Raw genomic sequence first — 20104 nt, 5'->3', positions numbered from 1 at the left:
CTCTGCTGTTTGCTGAGGTATAATAATGTCATTAGTACATAAAAGTGGGGTATCCATCGAGCATGGATTTCAAAACCTTTCAAAATGATATTATTACCTTTCGGCGGAGGTTTCTAGGGTGGACAAAAACAGTGTCGCTCTCGAACAAAACTACCCTGGCCTCAAAACCACACCAGTCCATTTCTAATCAGTTCACACTTGTAATCATTGTGGTACTCATTTTCCCTGTGTGATTTGGTTTAAGAAGCATTTGCTTCAGTAAGTAAAGTCAAGTCTCATTTACATTCTGGAAAAATCTTGATATAGGTGGGGGCGTCAAATTAGTTCAAATAATCAACAAAGCAAACTAAATTCAGTCTTACCTTAGCAAAACTATATGTTTGCTGTGGAACACCAACTGTCGTTGCTGCTTAACGTGTGGGTTCAGCAGCCCATGACGCTGACAGGAAAATGTTCATCCTATTTTCTAAGATTCGCGTGTTTGGTTCATTCACTCCGTTACCAAAAATTACCAATTACGAGTCAACCTCTCACGGTTCGGTGATTAGGACTGCTCATCAGAAAAAATACTTGTTGAAATGGAAAAATTAATAAATGTGTCAGTGTTTTGATTCTTACAGAGGTTATATGACTGTACAAGATTAGAAGCTTCGCGCAAAATTTTTCAGCTAATACATGTACATGCAATTTCTTCACGGGGAAGAATTCTATGTGAACGCATATTCAGATCAACCTCCGGTTAACTAATTTGGATGTAACCAAATTAACCGATTTGGATGTAAACCATGCGATTACATAATTCAGTCATGCAATTTAAAACCCGGGCCATAAGTTAACAGCACTCTTTTGAATTCGGTATATTGCCTAAGCGGGCGAATTCGTTGTGAATTACTGTACACGCAAAGAAATTCAGTTCAGCTGTTGTCTGTTTATTGCTCAGAAAAACTGCCTCTTTGTTTCCAATGCGAAGGTTGGAACTTTATTTTCCAAGGTTTGGCCTCTGCTCTGGATACCATGCTAACTGATTTCTAGATTCAAGCATTACAGGCCAACACGGCAGCGCATTTATATGAAAATAGTGCGCCTCAAATCGAAGGTTTTAGAGGCAATTTCTCAGGCTACCTTGAACTTGCAGGCGATCATGAATGACATAAACAAATCAAACCGCCAGATCTATCTCGTTGAGGGGAAAACCTGTGGCCACAAACTCACAAATTAATGCAGGCAGGCACAGGAACCCAAAATTAATATCAGTGATTATTAAGAGCCACCCTTTGACCTGAAAAAGATAGGCAGATATATGAAGCATTAACAGGGGTCATTTGAAATAAAACGTCAGTAACATACACATGTACATACTTTGAGCAACGTTAAAACTCAAACCAGAGATGAAAAAGGAAGAAAAACAACCAAATTTTACATTTTGCTTTCATTTCCAATTTCATTTACATAAAACAGCTGGAATTACAAAGTCGACGGTAAAAAAGCCTTCACCAACTGACTGTTAAATTGAACGATCACATCACACGAATGCAATAACTTCAACTTAGGATGTCCTGTCTGAAAACTTGAAGACAGAAACCTAATTCAATGTCAAAACTTACATGAACCACGGGAAAAGAAGCATGAAGCCAATTGACTGCAATGCGGCCAAATGAACGCAAATTTGAATGCTGTTTTTAACGAATGCTGACCGGAAGTCTTACCTTTACAAACGCAGTAACTGAGATGCATAACAAAACGTATGAAAAAAGTCAAGAAAAAGAAAACGTTCCAACAGTGACACAAAATGACAAAAAGGATGCAAAATGACAAAATTAAATTATTCTGAGCAATATTAAACGACGCACTCTTAAAAAACGAAAGCGATTACCAAATATTGAATAAATAAATAATTCATTAAAGGCCAATTTATCAAGAATAAATAAAAACCAATTATATATTAAGTGTCTTTGTCCACACACTGTGAAACGATGTTTACAAACGTTGAAATGAGCATTTATGCTACTTTTTTCGTTTTGCTTCCCGCCCCGTTGACTAAATGGCATGGCTAAAATGAAGCCTCTTATGTTAGAAAGCTGTGAAGTCAATACTCCTCCAAATTAAACTATTTCGTATGCCTCTACTGTGTGGAATTTTAAAGTTAACTTTCTCAATCGATCGATTTGCAAACTGTCCTTGGCAGGTTCATGCTCTGTCAACATAATTTCATCCTTGGTTTTTGGAATGTTTTGGTGGTTCTTCCTTTATATCAATATTGTTTGCTTCTTTGTTCTGTAACTGTGTGCATGGGTTTCCTCAAATTTACAGCGGTGTTTCAGGATACTGTAATTTATTAAAGCCTGATCCCTTACATTTCTAAAAACCATCTAATGTATAAAAAAAAAAGTGATCCAGTGGGCTGCTGTAATAAAAGCGTAAATTCGTCATCACCTCCAGGAACTCCCTCTGAGAAAGAGAGCGTGGTGTGTATTTGCATAAGAAAGCCTGTCGCCCACAATAAGAACAACACCAAGGTCACCCAACACATGACGTGCTATGCAAGGTGTACAGACGGTACGGGCGTGGTGTGTGTATGAACCGTATTGCCTACCTGTGGGCTAGGATCGATGGAGTTGCATGGAGGCACTCAGGCGTAACACTGGATCGAGTCAGCGTTTGTTCATTTAACCATTTTCATACCATCCGCCATGTTGTCGGTATTTTGAAAACAGTCGATGACAGCCGCAATCCGAAAACGCACCGTGATATCTGTGGAAAATCGAATAGTCATCTTTCCTATAAACGATATTCACGTTCAATTATTTCTTTATAGAAGGGTCTTTCTGTCACAACCGTCGGTTACGTGATTTTTGGTTGGTTCGCATGCTGGGAGCACCCTTTGGACATCGCGTTAATACATTTCCAGATTACCAAGAATATCGGGCTTGATCTCAATACACAGAAGATCCGATCACAGAGTCACAATGGACAGCCATTGAAGGAGATTCGACAAGTCGGTTTCTATCAAGAACCAACCCAGCGAGTGTCTGTCGTCCTTAAACAAAGGCAACAGGTAGCGTTTGTCTCCAGCTGTTTGGCATAACGCTGCGTGAATTTATAGCATGGCGAACACGGACATCAATGGCTCCGACGGAGGGTCAGTAGGAGATGGGTCCCAAGCGCCTGCTCCCAGTGGTAGTCAGGCGGGGAGGAGGTACCGAAAAAGAGACCAGAAACGCAGCAGCACACAGTCCGGGGACTCGTCATCAAACACGGTAGGCAAAGCTCGTTGCTGACTCGCTTATGATAACTGTCTCTGATGATGGAACTAAAGCACAGAACAACCTATGAGCATTTCTGAGCCGTTTCCCTTACGCGTCATTATGTCGGCATGCACGTGCGCAATACTTTTTCTAATTCCTGAAATAATGTGATTAATTTTTTTGTCAGGGTACATATGTAAATTTAATATTTCTGAACTTTTCCATGTACTTATATTTTGCAGCTAAACATCGAACATTTCTGGCTGTAAATAATTTTAGTTTAAGTCTAAATTGGATGGTACATGTAGTATTATACTTTCACAGTACATGTAAATGTACATGTGTGTTACAAGATAAATTTACAGCTTCAGCCGAATGACGAACAGTTAATAGCCATCACAGAAATCGATTTGGTGAATTTCGTTTCTAGGTGGGCTTGTGAACATTATGTGATATACATGTACCCATGCATTGTGAAAAGGGCATCACTTTCTCCCACATATATAATTATCATAGGAAGAGTTCCATACCTGGACATCACTTGACACCCTGCGCACAAACCCTATGAGGCTGGTCTGAATTTTCTAAGTACGTGTACATGTTTTTTCGAAGTAAATAGTTCATTATTTCCCCCGCTAAATCCGCCATGTTATCACTCTCTGATGCCTGATACACCCCTTTAGGAAAAATTAGCGAATATGGAATTCTTGCCCTTCAGACTTGTACCCGCAATGATCTTTGTTTCCACCAACGTGCAACATGTATATGTGTGTATAAAAAAATGACAGTTCTGAAATTAACGGCGTTGTGTCACTCCGCATGGCATACGGATTACCATCGGGACTCGTCTCCTGTATTTCTGACTTCCCTTCACTTAATTCTCTTATCCATGTGGATTGATATACAGTTAAATTTTTCCGAAACAGATCTGCACCTACAGACACTATATAAAAAAAGAAAACTTCAAATATTGACTATACATTTAAATGATAAAGATTTTCTATTAAGCCTGGTAATCGTAGCTTCATGCTGACAATAATTATGCTAAACTTGGAAGTGGTTGCTGCGCAACGTGTTGCAACTGTAAACGATGATCCTACGTGCACGCACCTGGAAGCTACCATTCATAATATCCGGTCATATATATTTGTAAACAGACAGAACCAAAGAAGGATATTTCTTGGTGACAAGTGTCCCAAAAACAAGGATTGCATTGTTCTAGAGGTACCGCAAACATCCTGTTGATGATTATTGTTTTAATATTCGTGTGTTACTGTGTTCTTCAAATAGAGCAATCATGTAAAACTATCATATACACTAGTATTGAAATCATCTCTGGTAGTATTACAGTAATATAATAATATCACATCAATTATAAGGTGCGTGGTATCTAGCACTAAGTAGCATTTCAAAGGTGCCATCCATAGGAGAAAAGGGAAGGATAACTTTTATTGTTGTCAGTTATTGGAAATATATCGTAGGCTGTAGCCTTGAAATGTGAACCTCGTCCATAGCAGTTTATACACATCAGTAGTAGGCCTACATACCACGCATACCAGGAGTGTGAGAAAATTTTCGTTGCTCGATGAACCGTTGTGATACCAAATAATATACAATAAAGTTAGTTCCGGGTGTACATCTCGACAAAAGAACATTTCAAGCCCAATGTTGTACAGGCTGAACTCTCCCCATGAACTTGCAAAGAACTGGATTTGTTTTGCATAAAATAAAGTAGGGCCTACCGATGGTAGACTTGGATTTGTAGCTGTTTACTGGGTCCAGTTTAGTGAACTTCGACAGTGCTGATTCAAAATTCTATATACACTCTAAAAAAAAAAAAAATAAAAAGAAACGTGGAAAATAACATGTAACTCTGACCTCCTCGCTTGCATTATTATGGTCGGCTTATCTAACTCTCTAAAGCCATGTTGCCTGTGGTGTTCTTCTAAAAATAAATCAAGTGCAATTCGTACGGAGTTTGGGGGATTTTTGTTTTTAAGGAGGGGTTCTCAATGTGAGATAATCAAAATAAATAATTCATTGATTGCATGCTGTTCATACCTCTTTACTCTTTTCCAAATTTAAGGTGTGGGGGCACGGTACTGCACGGTGTGAGTGTGGTGTTCCGTCAGTTTTAGTCATCCCCACTAGCCCAAATTTACGAGTCAGTTTGTAAATATCTGCTCAGACAATAGAGACAATGAACGCTCCGTCTCTCATCGGCTTCGATCTCCTATCAGACAGCAACTAAAGCTAAAGAGTCAGAACATGTCCAAAACAAGAAGCCCGGTGTGTGTGTAACAATCCCAGATACGATCTTTCGTTAACTTTGTAAATTCATAAACCAAGTTTTCCAGGACCTTTAAGCAGTGTCGTTATACAGAGCAAAAATTTTCTTTGGATTTTTTGGGTTCATTGGTCCCGCCTCCGAAGAATAATTGTCCAGCCATTCATCATGGCTGTGTGTGAATAAATAACATATCATTAGAAAGAGGGGATCTGTGGCTTTAAAGCGCTACTAGGCACTCTCTCTCCCAAGAAACTCAAAAGAATTTTGGTTGCATTTTTATACGCTCTGTCTGCACAGAAGATTCTGAAGACTAAGTCTCCCATGGCCAAAATTCGGTAGCGCAAATTTCATATAAAGTTCAAGTTCCATCAAGTCCCGGGAAATGATCTTAACCTCCCTCATTCTTGCAGAATCGTTACAAATTGTCCAGAGGATTTTTGCCAAAGAGCTGGTTAGAAGACCATTTTGACATCTTGATTAACCCTAACGCTCCTCAATCCTTCACCTGTTGGAGGACTGAGGACTGTTAGGGTTAACACATAAATGCAAATGAACCAAGAGAAATTTATCAAATGCATTTTCGCTTTTTTTTTTCAGTCTCAGAAGGGCATGGGGAATGAGGAACTTCAAACTGAAGGTGATGTCGAAATACAGGTAGTTTATCCCTGTAATAAAATTCCACTAATGCTGTTTATTATTTTCGAGGCATTCAACTACATACATGTATTCGGTCTGACAAGGATATCCTTCGCAATTTTCCGTTTTTTGTTGGTAACATTTCCATAAAGGTCGTTACTGGAGAAATGCAAAGTCGCATTTTAAAAGAGAAACAACTGTGAACTTCGGTTATAATGAAAGCAATTATTCTACACGCGGCGAATTTTTATCACAGGACTTGAGTGTACAAGAGTCCGACAGTATAAAGGATTTCATAAATGATGAATCGACAGTTTCAACTTTAGAGATAACTGTCTTAAGAAAAACATGTTTCGTTATAATCCTCAGAGAATTAAACTCAATCGTTTGAGTGACTACGAAGTGGACAATGTCAAGATGGCCAACGTCTTCGGCTCGCCTCCAGCAATCAAAGAGAAGCAAGTCAGTAGTTCCATGCGACTCAACCCCCTCTACGACCAGAACGGGACCGTGGAGGTGACAGCCGATCAAGCTCAGGTGGCCAAGGTCGGCGACATCAGCCAAGATTCCGTGGCCAGTCAGAATAGTGCTAAGGCAGGCAAGAGCAAAAAAAGCACCTACAAACGGCCCAAGAAGGACCTCGACGAGGACGAGGAGGAGGTTCCTGACGAAAGACCACCAGAGACCAAGATAAACTACAGCAAAAACTTCAGGTTTGGGAAACGACCACCAGACGGGCAGAACGGTGCAGCAAACGGCGTGAAGAAACTGGTACGGATAGCAAAAAATCAGTAGTTTGTACGGTAATCTTAAACACGTTTACAACTTTGGTCCTCTAACATCCAGTTAATGTGAAAATTTTGAAGGGATGGGGCCCCCTACCACTAGCAACAGGGGCCTTGAATTCCCCCTTCCTTACATCGATGTCGCCTGCCACTGTCACACCTCGACAATAAGTTTTGTTTAAAATATCTTAAATCAATTTTGTCAGTTCCTGCTTTTAATATTCTTGTCTTCCTTTGTCAATTTTAAAAAATCTTATCAGACTTCCTTTGGAGTCGTCATGCCATCAAGAGTGAAACATGTAAGTAGACGCAATAAACATGTAAATATTGTTTTGACTGGAGCCAAAGAAAGTATCATGAAAGAAAACATGATGCATCAAACAAAAGAATGCCAATCTTGTCTAAAGTATTTAGTTTTAATTGAAACCACACGATTTTATATTCTCTAAAATAACTGAGATAACAAACTCAAATGTGTTTCTTTGTATGTTCATAAAATCACGTGGGCCTACACTATAAAAATTCTCCGTTTTTGAGGACTAAATAGCAAGTTTCTCTAACCAGTATCACCAAAATGAAGTTTGACTCTCCCTATAAAAAAATCATGTTTGCGGCTGAGGACTCGTTGTTCTGAGTGCACTGAAGTTGAATCCCATTCATTCTTGCCGACAATGGTCGTTTGAAAAGCCAAGAGGGTCAATACTTCCACTTTCCTTCACCTTTGACCAATCAGAATACCATGCCCAAAGATCAGCTCGTAGCAGCAGGGGGAGGGCCCAGCCAATATGCACTAGGGGCACAGACTGACGTCAAATCCAAGACTGACATCGAAGCAGCAAGCCGACGCCATGAGATCCGAAGAAGATGGAGATACGTCATCATTCTCATCCTCATCATTCTCGTCTTTGGTCTCATTCTTACCGTGGTGTTGTACTTTGCGACGAGGCAGTCATAGATATTGTGTCTTACGCTTTTTCTATATGACATCTCAGCCGCATACTGCATTGTGTACATGTATACAACAATATAAAGCAAAGCATTAAAAAGAACATTTTTAATTCAGTCAGTAATGTGTTCTACCTCAACAACATTCTGGCAGATGTGCATGCATTCGTCTGGTTTCCTTCTTACACAACAACAAGGCAATCTCTCAATTGTCACCACTTTGGGGTGCAGGTTGGAAATTAAAACGAGAAAGAAAATACATGTACGTGTACTGTATAGGTTATTTAATAGCTTATAAACGTCTCATGCCACTATCACTGGCGTGTCCAATCAGCATGTTTCTGAGTCTTTGACCACCGACATTACGGAGGTCAAAGGTCTTTCTCTTGATTCAGAGGATTCTCAAACCTGGTTGCAGGGGAACCTCTTGAATGTATCGCAGTTCTAAACAGTCACGATCCTCATCTTAAGTTACAACAAAATGCGAATTTAATATTTTAACCCAATTATAAATGCATAACTCGAGGCTGATGGAATTTGTTATCGTGAAAATATCTGTAATAATATGTAAAAAAAGTAAAGGCTATTCTAAAGAATATGTTTCACAAGAGTAAATTCCACTTTTGATATTTTGAATACAATGTAAGTTTGTTGTTTAGTTGAGAACACTTCCAGCTAGTCACCAATGTGAATTTTCAATTCATAATTTCTCTAAATTCAGTGATTACACCTTTATACTTGTTATTCTATTTTTTGTACTGTTTCCACGCATGCCAAACGAAATGTACATGTAGCAACATATTCTGGGATACTGACACTCCATTACACACATGCTTAATAGTCTGCATGTTTGCAAAGTCGTATCAAAATTAAGAGGTCATCAAATTTCGAAGAAGCAACGGACCAATAAAGATCGTATAAAGTGAACTTAAAGCAGGGAAATATTTCTTAATAAAAATATCACCACCAGATTTGAGTGTTATTCATCTAAATCGATACTATCATCAGGTTTTAACAAAATTGTTTACTTACTAATGTAAGACTTTCTTTGAAGAGTGATTAATATACTTCCTTTAAAAAGTACTTTTAAATGCTTCAGAAACTAGGAAGCAATCACAGAACGACGTAAATGTGTACTGTTGTGGGCAGAAATATTGTGTAGATTAACCTCAAGTGCTTAGAAATATTTTGAATTTTTTTACCATTAAGAATGTCTTTGAGCATTTACATGTATGCCCTTGCTTCATGTTAAAATTGTAAATGTGCATGTATTCTTGACAATGAAATTGAACTTTTACACAAGGCATGTTCTCAGTGTTTGTTAGGATTTAAGATCTGCATGTTTCCTTTTTTAAAGTGTATGCTTAATGGTGAAATGCCTCGGCCACGCAACATACTACATGTATGTGGGCTGGCCCTTTGAAGTGTTTATACTGAAGTGAACACTTTGCTGTGTTGTCACAGGTAAATAGAATATTGTCAAACTTTCTGTAAAAACATCGGTTGATATTTTTGCTCTTACAGATTGTCTTTGAAATAAGTAAATTACATGTACACGATTACAGAATTGCATGTATTTTTTATTCATTCAGATAAACTTATACATTTTTATTTGCATTACATATACAAACACAAAATTTGTATTTCAAAACGCGATGCTAGAGTTATTCAGAGGGTGATTTATTAAAACAAAATTAAATTTTATTGTTTGAAGTATGTGTACTTTCCATAGACTTTTGTTGTCTCTTTGAGAGGTGTATTTCATTTTGCCGACGACTGAACGCTGTGAGTTAACGTCTGTGATAACATTTTAAAAAGACCACTTCATCTACACAAATCAGCCTGAGACCCATTGCGCATTGTAGTCCGGAGGGATTCGCATCATTAAAATTGCTTGGTTTTCGGTACAGGCAGTCTGAATACAAGAATGGATCACAAATCACATGTACATGAACATTAATCAAAACCAGGGATCCCAGTGATGGCCCGTCAATATTAAACCATAATAATTTACTTATATTTCTCATGAAAAATAGTTTTTATTTTAAAGAAAATTTGTGTCGCTCCCTGAAAAGAGAGTGAAACCATAATTATATATCTTACACTTAAGAATTTGTCTCCTTTTGGCGAGTGAATAATGTAATGTGCCTGCTCAGTTGAAAATACAACATTGGGACTGTTGGCGACACTCAAATGTGTCGTGGAACTACTGTGTGTCTCCGTGGATCACATGATCAATGGTGACATCATCTTCAGACACTGGTACTGTGGCACACATCTGTTCTTTGAATGCCAGGGCAATTGTTTTTGGCTTACCACTTGGGTGCTCCGCACACCGCTTCTGGTACTTGTCATAGTACCCTTTACCCTTCCCTAGTCTATCGCCGCCGAGGTTGAAAGCCAGACCAGGCACAATGATTAAATCAAGTCCTCCTGACAGGTGAAAGGGGGAAATGGATGGAGGCTCCAAGTTACTGACTTCAAGTATGTGTAGCCCATTTAGCTAATAATACAACAATACTTCATGAGAGAAATAAATGTGGTACGGTGCCCTGCCCAAGGACATACTGCCCAAGGATCACTCACTCATGTCCCCATGAATGTGTGGTTATGAGTGCATGACAAATATTCAAAATTAAATGAACACAAAATAAAAAAAATGACTGGCTGAAGTTGTGGAAATACAGCCAAGGTACATGGCCTCCTCTTTGGAGCAGCATGTAATATTAAAGGTGGCTCTAAAACTTAAAAAGAGACTATCAGTGATGGACTTGAGCAGAGAGAGGTTCTTCTCACCTGTTGCTAGAGCTTCCTCCCTCTGGTCTCCTTCAGCCGGCTGTTTGATATTCCACTTTGTCAGTGGCAAGTTGCTGTAGTCTTCCATTGAAAGTAACCTCAACATGTCCATCCGTGGGCCTATGTACTGCGGCACGAAACACTTCTTCTTGTTGGCAAACATGTGATTCAAGATACCTTCTGTGCTGACTTCATCTGCTGTGCTTAGATACACCGAGATGCGTTGGCTACTCCGGTACACAGGATGTGATACCAGCTGCAGGTTTGTTTTGTAGGAATTAGAATAGAAAACAGAGAGATGCAATTCATGCAAACCATTTTCGCATGGAAGTTGAAAAAACCACAAGAACAATGCAACAAATGATTTGAAAATAAATAATGCAACATCAAGTGTAAATGAACAAAAGATTTTGATCTGCAGAATATACAATCATTTAACCCTAACCTTCCCCAACCACACAGAATTAAACCGCAGTAAAGTGTTTAATTCTGTGGGGATAGGTCTGGCAGGCCCATAACAGCTGGCTTTTACAATGAGTTTGGCATACCTCAGAAAACAAAGTCCAACAGCCCCTGTGCACAAAGTCCCAAATGGGTGTTTAACTGTGTGTGAATGGGGAAGGCTAGGGCCAGCAACCCTTGGGGGGTTAGGGTTAACTGTTTAACTATTCTGGGTAATTGTGTGTCATAGGTTTATTGTCAGTGTCCACTGATACTTAGAAATTAGACCATGGAGGAATCAGAGAGAGCACACATGTAGGCCAGGCAGGCTACCCTACTGAAGTGCTTGTGCATCTCTGTCTTGATGTTGCTGCAAGTGTCATCTGTTCAGCTATTCCCCACGTTCCCAGAGGTCAGTGCCGTAATGGACACTGGTTCAGTTGCAACATGGAGTCCTTCCCCCATCATCATGATAATTGCAACTACATTGTGATGAGGGCAAGCTTAGTGAATAATCATGATAATGGAGCCATATGGGAGTCACTGACATACTTGATGTAAGCCTACTACAAGTTACATGTACTAGGCCTACAACTTGGGCCTGACCTAGTTTTTCCTTGAAAGCCTTAACCACTTAACCATAAACACTTAAAAAGTCATTTTAAATTACATCAAGTTAATGCTCAAAGTTATTGTTGCCGGTTTTGGAGACAGTGCAACATTGGCGACCCGTACTAGACACCAAGATACACTGAATATGAAAAACATCTACCCATTCCGTTAGGTACAGTCACCGCATAAGGCCTATTGCATACCACCTGCATACACTTTTTCACTTCACGTACCGTAAGCTAGCTAGGCCTACCGGTCATGCCGGTTGTCGGCTCAAGCCAGCAAAAAAGGCTTAAGCTTCACACAGTAAATCTGGATAATGGCAAACTGAAACACATGGTAACCTTCTTAAGAATGATTTCTGACTGCCGAGCCTTTTCTTCGCTTGATAAGGCAGCTAGTCGCTGCTTCATTTCGCGACGAAGCAGGCTTTTTGCTTCCCGCATGGCCGCCGCCATCTTGATCTTTGCTGAATCTACCAAAGAGGGCGCTGTCCATCGTATTAAGGGTCCGGGTGTTCTTCGAGTTTTTATCCGAGCCACCGTTCCACCGGCAGGATCATCAGACGGTGTAAATTTAAAATTTATCTCGTGCATTCATCTGTAAGGCTTAATTATAATTAGTTTATCATTAAAAATTATCATTGAAATTCAATAACTAGTCATAATTAACTGTTACTTATAAAGACACTTGTTGGCATGCAAAGGTCGTGGCTGTAGCAGGTGATCATCACTCCCAGGTAAAATGCCGTCATAATGTGCTTCGGTCGGAGTTTAAGGCCATGCCCGAATAATTTGGCCAGCCCCCCATTCCTTCCTCCATGAAGAAACACACACTAAATGACCAAGGGAATGGGCTATTGGATCTTCCCTCCCCCCCACACACACAATTGATCGTGGTGTGAACTTAAGAGCGGGATTTGGTGTATTTTTCGAAATTCCCAAGTTGTTCTGAAATGGGGAAAAACTTACAAGAACTTTACATTCATGCACCATGTACACCTTTTTGAAAAAGGAGAAACTGTACTAATCCCAGGTACTGATTTACACCACTGTACTTAATGCCCGACATGATTGACCTTACCAAACTGGAAACCCCTAGTTAGCGACTGCTGCCATTTTCCATAGACTTGTGTATTATTTCTTGCTGTAGCCAAGTAATTGTACACAGCCTGATGGGGTACAGTGCTCTTGGATCGATGACCTCAGCCGAAGCATACCGGGTTGAGCCAAGGGTTCGAACTTCAAGTTGTCTCAGTTAAAAAAATAAGAAGAATAATAACTATGTGAGAAACATCATCAGTGCACATCGCTGAGTTGTTTGCGGGTTGAGCAAAAATATGATTGATTGTAACGTCCCTGCATATATTATCATGACCACTCACGCGTGTAAAAAATGTGAACATGTAAGACCTGCCTTATAGTCAGTGTTGCTGTCGAGTACTTTCCGAGTACCAACGTTCTCCGCAAAATACTGAACTGGGTAAGAGGGAATAAAGCCTGAGCGCACAGGCATTTGATGGTAAATGTGCAAAGGTAAGATTACAAAATAAATGTTAGACTTCAGACACTCCCAGTTGTGTAAAAAACTCGGCCGAGTACTTTCCGAGTACTTTTGTCCTAAAATGTTAATTTTAATCAAACAGGGAGGCCTGAAGTCATTATGTTGCTTTGTAATCTTACCTTTATGCATGTACCATCAAATGCCGATGTACTTCAGCTTTGTTTCCTCCTAACTAGTTAAATATTTGGTAAAGAACTTAGTTCTCAAAAAGTACTCGACTACAGCACTGCTTATAGTTGCGGAAAACTCCCTAGTGGCATAAACCCTATGTCGTCCGAATGTTGCATTAACCTTTTCCAGGTAGATTCCCTAATCAACACATGGCCAACTGCACAAACCACATCTTTAGTGCCGCCCATGCTGTGCTCGCGTATAGTTAAGACAGATTGCCGACTATATGCCCAGCATGGATACCAGTGGTTTGGATTTCTCCCCTCCGGCATAAAAAAGGCACTCCATGTTTCTCTTTGACGTAGCACTACGTTTACTGGTGAAAGGAACTTTGTCATTTCCACGATACAGTGCATTTTAGAAACAACACACGCACCATAGGGTCCCTTAAGGTTTAATTTCAATCAGAGTAATAGATTTTAATGAGTCATACGTTAACGTGCATTGTTTAAAGACTACGAGAACCAAATTGCACAAGATCCAGATTGTTATTAATGAAACGTTTATCTAAAATTTCGTTCACCCATTTTTTTTTTTACAATGCTACGGCATCGAAGTCACGCTCTGTCAGCAGACCATAATCTTCAACTGTTGCTTTTGTTTCATGATGCTGGGCTTTTACTCCAAATAAAAACAATGTGCAAATCAAACTCTGTGGCAGAGTATTATCACTTCGAATAAATGTATAGGATTTTCATTGAAATCCACCAGTCCACCCGATGGTACCGATGACACCTTCCCACGTATTGATCTTCTTGCTAGTGACCTTGCCTCGCCCTAATCACAGCTGTCGGTTTATTGCTGAAGTACTTTGCAATTAGTATTTCTGGACGAAGTTGTCCCTGTTGGGCCTTGTGAGAGCACATAAAGGACTAGGCCTATGTTCTGTGTATCGAGTGTACATGAAGTTAAAATGGAAAGGACGGATCAATTCTGTTTTGTTTTTGAACATAGTGATAAAATTTTCGCAACATTTACATCTTGAATTTTTGAAAGACTTCCTTGAGAAAACAGGATTTTAAATCGGGTAAACAAAAAGGTAAAAATATTGTAATTTTTTGGAAACTTTCTTCCCATGAGGCCATTAGAATGATGGCATCAGTCCTTCCCGGTCTTCTTGTCTTGTTTGATATTCGATAACCAGTTTCTCATGATAAAGCAGCTTCTTAAAAGGAGTCGGGATCTATGACTTGTATTTTTTACAAAAATTTCAAGCAAGTGTCTTAATTAAACCAGAATTTCATTACTTACTTATTTTCAGCTATTCCATCGAACAATTCAAAGGTCTTTTGCAAATTGTTCATTTATCCTTGCACAAAGCCTTAACCTCCGTTGTTAATCGTACCCGAGTTTCCTTCATTATGAGATAGGTTGTTATACTGAGGCTTAGATTCCGTTTTCTGATAATGGAAATTTCGGACCAACTGCTGTAACGAGTGTTGCGTAAATTGAACGAAAAACATTACAGCAAAGCAGAAGGACTCACATCCTATAAAAAACAATGGAGACTGCACGTACTCGATATTTTCACACCTGTTGATAGAAGGCCTACACATATCATCGTCAAACCCAGACACACCCCGCCGGCTGTGATTTAGGTATTACCAACACAATCGTACGTGTCGCATTTCCGAGATCCTCAAAGTATGGACACCACACTCTCTTAGAAGTATCGGGGAGGAATCTTTTAGGAATGACTTTCGCACAGGATTACTGGCTTGTGTTGGTCGCAGTATTTGTCTTTTATCAGGGAATAATTACTCCGTGTTTAGCAAGGCCTGATGGGGCGCCATCGGAAGCATGCAGTACGTTGCTCCCTCGACACGGCTCAGCAACGCCACGGCAGCCTCCCAACCCATACCGGATCCAACTAGGAGCAATTAGGTATGTGGCGGGTGGAACCGTAAGAGGTAAGATAATAATTAATTCTTGTGTAACTCAAAACACCATGTAAAAATGTTAAACGTTGCACGGGAGCCATCTTTATTGAATAAATTATTGGTTTCATAATGAAAAAGCTTTTTGTTTCACCTCGTATACAATGAAATTCTTCATGTTTACCCAGTTATTTACCCAACTCCAAGCATGCTCTTCAAAATTGATACACTATTTGGTTTTTGAAAAAAAATATTCGGACATTATGCTTACGAATTATGAAAAGTACTTTACACATTATTGGTGTGGTTCAGTTATTCTACATGCCGAATACCTTTTACTTTCCAAAATATTTCTCATACGTCAATTGAGAGAAAAATCACAACAGTGAGCTCTTCTCAATTACAACAACAGAAGTCGCGCCAAGAGGTTCGATACTTAATTTCTCTAATAAATACACAAACAAACTGCGTTTGCCGAATAAATTGCAATTTGTGCCTTTTTAAGGAGTACAAGTCGTCAATGCCGATAGATACTGTAAATGAAATCTTAATGGAAGTGTAATTGTATGTTCAACATTAATTCTGTTAATTATACGGTCATCGTCTTGAGAATAAAGCATGAAGATGAAACTGGGATATTGCTTGTTTTCAATTAAACCCACTGACTGTTTACCTAACATTGAAAGGCGAGTTAGCATAAAAGCTTTTAATATCGTCTGCACTAGGCCTTACTCGACTGGCGTTCCAATTATCCAGCCATGTGCAAAATCGTATCCTGAGCGGTGGGCATTGATTGGTTATTGTGATTTTTCTGTTTGTGTGGGGTACGGGGTCGCATGTGGTACGATTGGTTTGTTGTGTAAGTCCATGCATTTTATTAAGATTAAGTAGAAACGTTTGTAAAACGAAGAGTCCGAATTCGAAATGTGAAAATATGGTTTCAATGGGAGTTGACATTAAATTTTAGTGTTGAGTCAACTGCAGGCTATATAGGCCTGATATATCTGCCCAACCACGTCGACATTTTGGTGAATAATATTTTGAGAAACACTGTCACTTGGCATTTGTGCGTGGCTCCAATCCTAGAAGCGCGTCTTTTTAGAAGACATCAGAATAAAACTGAGATGCAAGATATTTTGTCAATTTTTGTATTTAACGCTTCATCAATAGTCGGAGGGGCTTGAATTGGAGGACAAAATTTTAACGAATACATGAAATTGTATGTTCTCCAAAAAAGAATGAAGCCATTTCTGTCGTTAATAATGTAACAAAGCCATGCTTTGAACACAAGGCAGATGATGTGCTGTTATCTTTGACGGACGTATTTTAATCATGCGTATAGCAGTTACCAATTGTTATGTAAAAAAAAAAATAAGAAACTGAAGTTATACCGATAATTAGTACTCCTTTTTTCCTGGTGTCTAAAACATGTCGAATGTATACCCATGATTGGAGCCGTGCAGAATTGGACTTCTCCACAGGTTCATTAACAAAACCTGGGAATGCCAGTGTGTAGCAGTGGCGTATGGCGTATAGGAACTGATAATATCAGCACTTTAGAAACAGTATACCACAACCTTTACTGGGGCTGAGAATTTATCACAAAAGTAGTCCGGTCATTTATGGGGGAATAAATCCATTTTGTCCGCTTGGAGCCAAGAGGACGATCACCGCGGCCGTGTAGGGGATTTTCTTCTGTATATTTCCCAAACTTTAACAGTGCCGGGAAAAATCGAGTATATATGAACTAGCACATTTAACAAAAAGGTGTTAACTATGCTAGTTCATATATGCTTGATTTTTCCCGGCTTTCGAAAAAAAGTAAGACGTTTCCCAATCCTTGCTTCAGTTACTCTCACGGGACCCAATGACGGAATGAAGGGATTCATTCTCCAAGCCCGTCGAGTCGGCCAGTCAACACCGGTAGGCACATGGGAAAATCTCCCACCAAACACACGTACCATGGCTTGCCTGAGGTCGGGGGACACGGTCACTCATTCCACCAATCAGCCCGACACGGCTGCGTCCTTTACATGGAGGGCCCCAACAACCAACGTCGGGACACTGGAATTTGTGTAAGTAAGAAGGCCTCTACTAAGGGAATTCGTCAAGTTCTCCCCCACCGACCTCAGTTTCGTTATTAAAGTGGACCGATCTCTACTTTTTAGACCCCCCCCCTGATTCGAGAGCTTCGAAGCATATAAAAATGAAAGCACGGAAATTTTTTCTCAACAGCACCGTTGCTAAAGCTACATAGTAACAGTGAAATACACACATTTGCAACAATTGTCTTGTAGAAGATGGTGAACATTATTTCTTTATATGTCTCTATCATTAGAGCAACTGTTGTGCAGTCCTTTTCAACATTTTGGGGACCGTTCCGATCATCAGAAGTTACAGGTGAGTTATAGTTTTTAAAAGGTAACTCACTCTCCAGACACTAGGCTCTCAGAGGCCACTTTTTAGCGTTGAATTTAGATACACTTTAAAAAAATCGTTACTGGTTGAATGTATAAATTAGTTTGCATGCGAGTTTGCGAAAAGGTGCTTGAAAAACTTATGTGTAAACTTAATGTTTCATAGGATTTTTGTAGTTCTTCTTGGGAAACTGAAAGGTGGATCATTGGCCCCGCATAGTATTTTGAATTATCTTTTTTCTTTGGTATGGCAAACTAGCAAAACAGAAATATACACACCATCCTCCTTTTGAAGGCCAGCCTTCGTGGCGAACGCGAAATTCGAAAGCGAAGCGAATGTCACCAGATTGCAGCGATATTCGCTTGAGTTGAAATATTTCCATTTAATCGTCAGAACTTGGGTACTGGTGTCACACATGCATTTTGTTCGAAGGTATAATGAGCATTCTGTTAATTAAAAAAATACATACATTTTAGAATTTTAAAACTGCCCGTATCTTTGGCTCCAAGGCTGCAACATGTACTCACTCTTTAGGCAAAACTCCTTCAAGTTGCCTAAGGTTGATAGCCTCCTAGATACAGAGGTCGCCGTGTAATAAGTTGTCGGGTTGAACTCCGTCGGAGTAACTGCCGAAAGTCACGTTCACGTAAAATCTTGTCTAATATTTTGCCATACAACCACAATCTTATAAAAATAACAAAAATCATCAACCAGTGTCCATTTAATTCTCTATACTTATTGTACACTCGCCCTTTGGTACCTAAAATTAAAATAATCCTCTGGTATAACTACAAAAATCCAATTGTGTAGCCGCACGCAATACGTAGGGTCGACCATTAAAACGGAGTAGCGCCCTCACCCTCTGGAATGTGTTGACCTTAAAGTAAATCTATTAAAACAAAGTCTCTCCCTCATACCGTGCAGATCAAAGTAAGGTCTGAAATTGAAAGCCCGAGCTTTCCGTATCTGGTGCTGAATTGGGGATACAGATAATTAAAACTAAAAGTAGTTTTTAGATCAGAGATACATAACAACTTTCACTTAGATTCTTGGCTAATAATTTAGTAGAGTCCCCTAAAACGGTGCACCTGAACTTTCACTTGACTTTCTTCATACGGTGTTGCTAACAAACCTCTTGTTGAAAAAATGAAATTCATTTTGTTAAATACTGGTATTACATGCTGTTGAACCTTTGTGGATAATTTCAGTGTGATAAAATTTGTCCAAAATTCAAAAAACGGGCGAAAATTTGGCGAGAATTCAGCTAAGTGTCGCACCTATAAATTATTATTACCTCCACGTACCTAACCCAAAGTTTGTTGAGAAATTATTTCCGCCTTTTTTTTGCATTTTTAAAGAGTTCATTTCGCATAAGATGGAAAGCTTACGGTAAGCACCATGCAATATCTCTGGAGTGTGACGGTACCTCCAACCAGCATATAAGCCCCACTCCCTGTCGGCATCTCTTCAGTCTCCTGACGACGGACAGAGCACACTGTCCGAAACGTTGAGCCTCTCCGGTTCTTATCAGAACCACACAGACTCAAAAAGAGATATTGCATGGTGCTTACCGCAAGCTTTCCATCTTAGTCGTCTGTCACCATGAATAGCTTGAAATCCCATCAGTTCATTTCGCACTTCAGAAAAAATGGAAAATCGAGCCAAAAGGAATTTCATGGGAACTTTGCAGCTGGTGAATAAAATCGAGAAACGTATTATCAATGTCCCGTTTAGTTTCTCGTTTCCCGAAACAGACACTTCTAATTTGGGGCTGTGGGGTTAAGTTGACCAGTAAAACGGAACAGCGCCCTCACCCAAATAAGTCTAACTTACGTTTCTCTGCACTCGTCGTGGCGATGATGCGATCAAAGTTTTTCAGCTGAAAGACCAATCATGGAGCTCATGGACCAATATACATGTAGCATGATCGAGTACTTCATATCTGGCACTGGATTTGGGGATATGGACAGTTTGGACTTTGGAGTATGTTTAAAACCCAGAGATGCATAACCCCATCCATCTGATGACAGTTTTGGAATAGGTCCAAGCCAATGTAATTAGGCCTAGGCCTATACCACACATTAGCCCAGGTTGGACGTTGTCTTCATTTCAGCGTAGCTTAGTACGGTCAGCATGGTCAGGCTATATCACACATGTATATGTAGGCCTAGTCCGAGTATAACTTTGACCATGGAGCTATTGACACTGATAGCTCCATAAGCGATTCCCTAAACAGGCTTGTTAAAAAAAGGCGATTTGTCGGGTCCAAGTTACTCGGACTACCTATCACATGGGCCTTCGTACAAGTGTACATTGCAAAAATGT

At 39.7% G+C, this 20104-nt stretch overlaps 3 protein-coding genes across 6 annotated transcripts in view; 2 read left to right on the top strand and 1 right to left on the bottom strand.

Annotated features, from left to right (window-relative positions):
- The first annotated feature begins 2581 nt into the window (after positions 1–2581).
- Positions 2582–8437, top strand: LOC110987325 (uncharacterized). The gene is made up of 5 exons (XM_022249982.2): positions 2582–3257; positions 6133–6189; positions 6541–6942; positions 7217–7255; positions 7690–8437. The coding sequence occupies exons 1-5, from the start codon at positions 3105–3107 to the stop codon at positions 7909–7911; spliced, it is 873 nt and encodes a 290-aa protein (XP_022105674.2). The 5' UTR covers positions 2582–3104; the 3' UTR covers positions 7912–8437.
- A 1023-nt stretch (positions 8438–9460) lies between these two features.
- On the bottom strand, positions 9461–12253 carry mthfs (methenyltetrahydrofolate synthetase). The gene is made up of 3 exons (XM_022249994.2): positions 12095–12253; positions 10698–10953; positions 9461–10334 (listed from the first exon to the last, which is right to left on the bottom strand). The coding sequence occupies exons 1-3, from the start codon at positions 12206–12208 to the stop codon at positions 10108–10110; spliced, it is 597 nt and encodes a 198-aa protein (XP_022105686.2). The 5' UTR covers positions 12209–12253; the 3' UTR covers positions 9461–10107.
- Positions 12254–15079: 2826 nt separating this feature from the next.
- LOC110987971 (uncharacterized) overlaps positions 15080–20104 on the top strand; it is a 29865-nt gene continuing 24840 nt past the window's right edge. For all 4 annotated transcript variants that reach the window (XM_087136801.1, XM_087136799.1, XM_087136800.1 and 1 more), the window contains exons 1-3: positions 15080–15394; positions 17211–17436; positions 17700–17761. In XM_087136801.1, coding sequence (XP_086992927.1) covers positions 15178–15394; positions 17211–17436; positions 17700–17761 — 505 coding nt within the window. In that variant the 5' untranslated portion in view covers positions 15080–15177. The remainder of the gene's footprint in view (positions 15395–17210; positions 17437–17699; positions 17762–20104) is intronic.

The sequence above is a fragment of the Acanthaster planci genome, linkage group LG05 (genome assembly GCF_054643075.1).
Source record: "Acanthaster planci isolate LZ-2023a linkage group LG05, COTS_SCS, whole genome shotgun sequence".
In the NCBI taxonomy this organism is placed as follows: domain Eukaryota; kingdom Metazoa; phylum Echinodermata; class Asteroidea; order Valvatida; family Acanthasteridae; genus Acanthaster; species Acanthaster planci.
The sequence above is the reverse complement of the archived record's forward strand: the minus strand, read 5'-3'. Positions and strand labels throughout refer to the sequence as shown.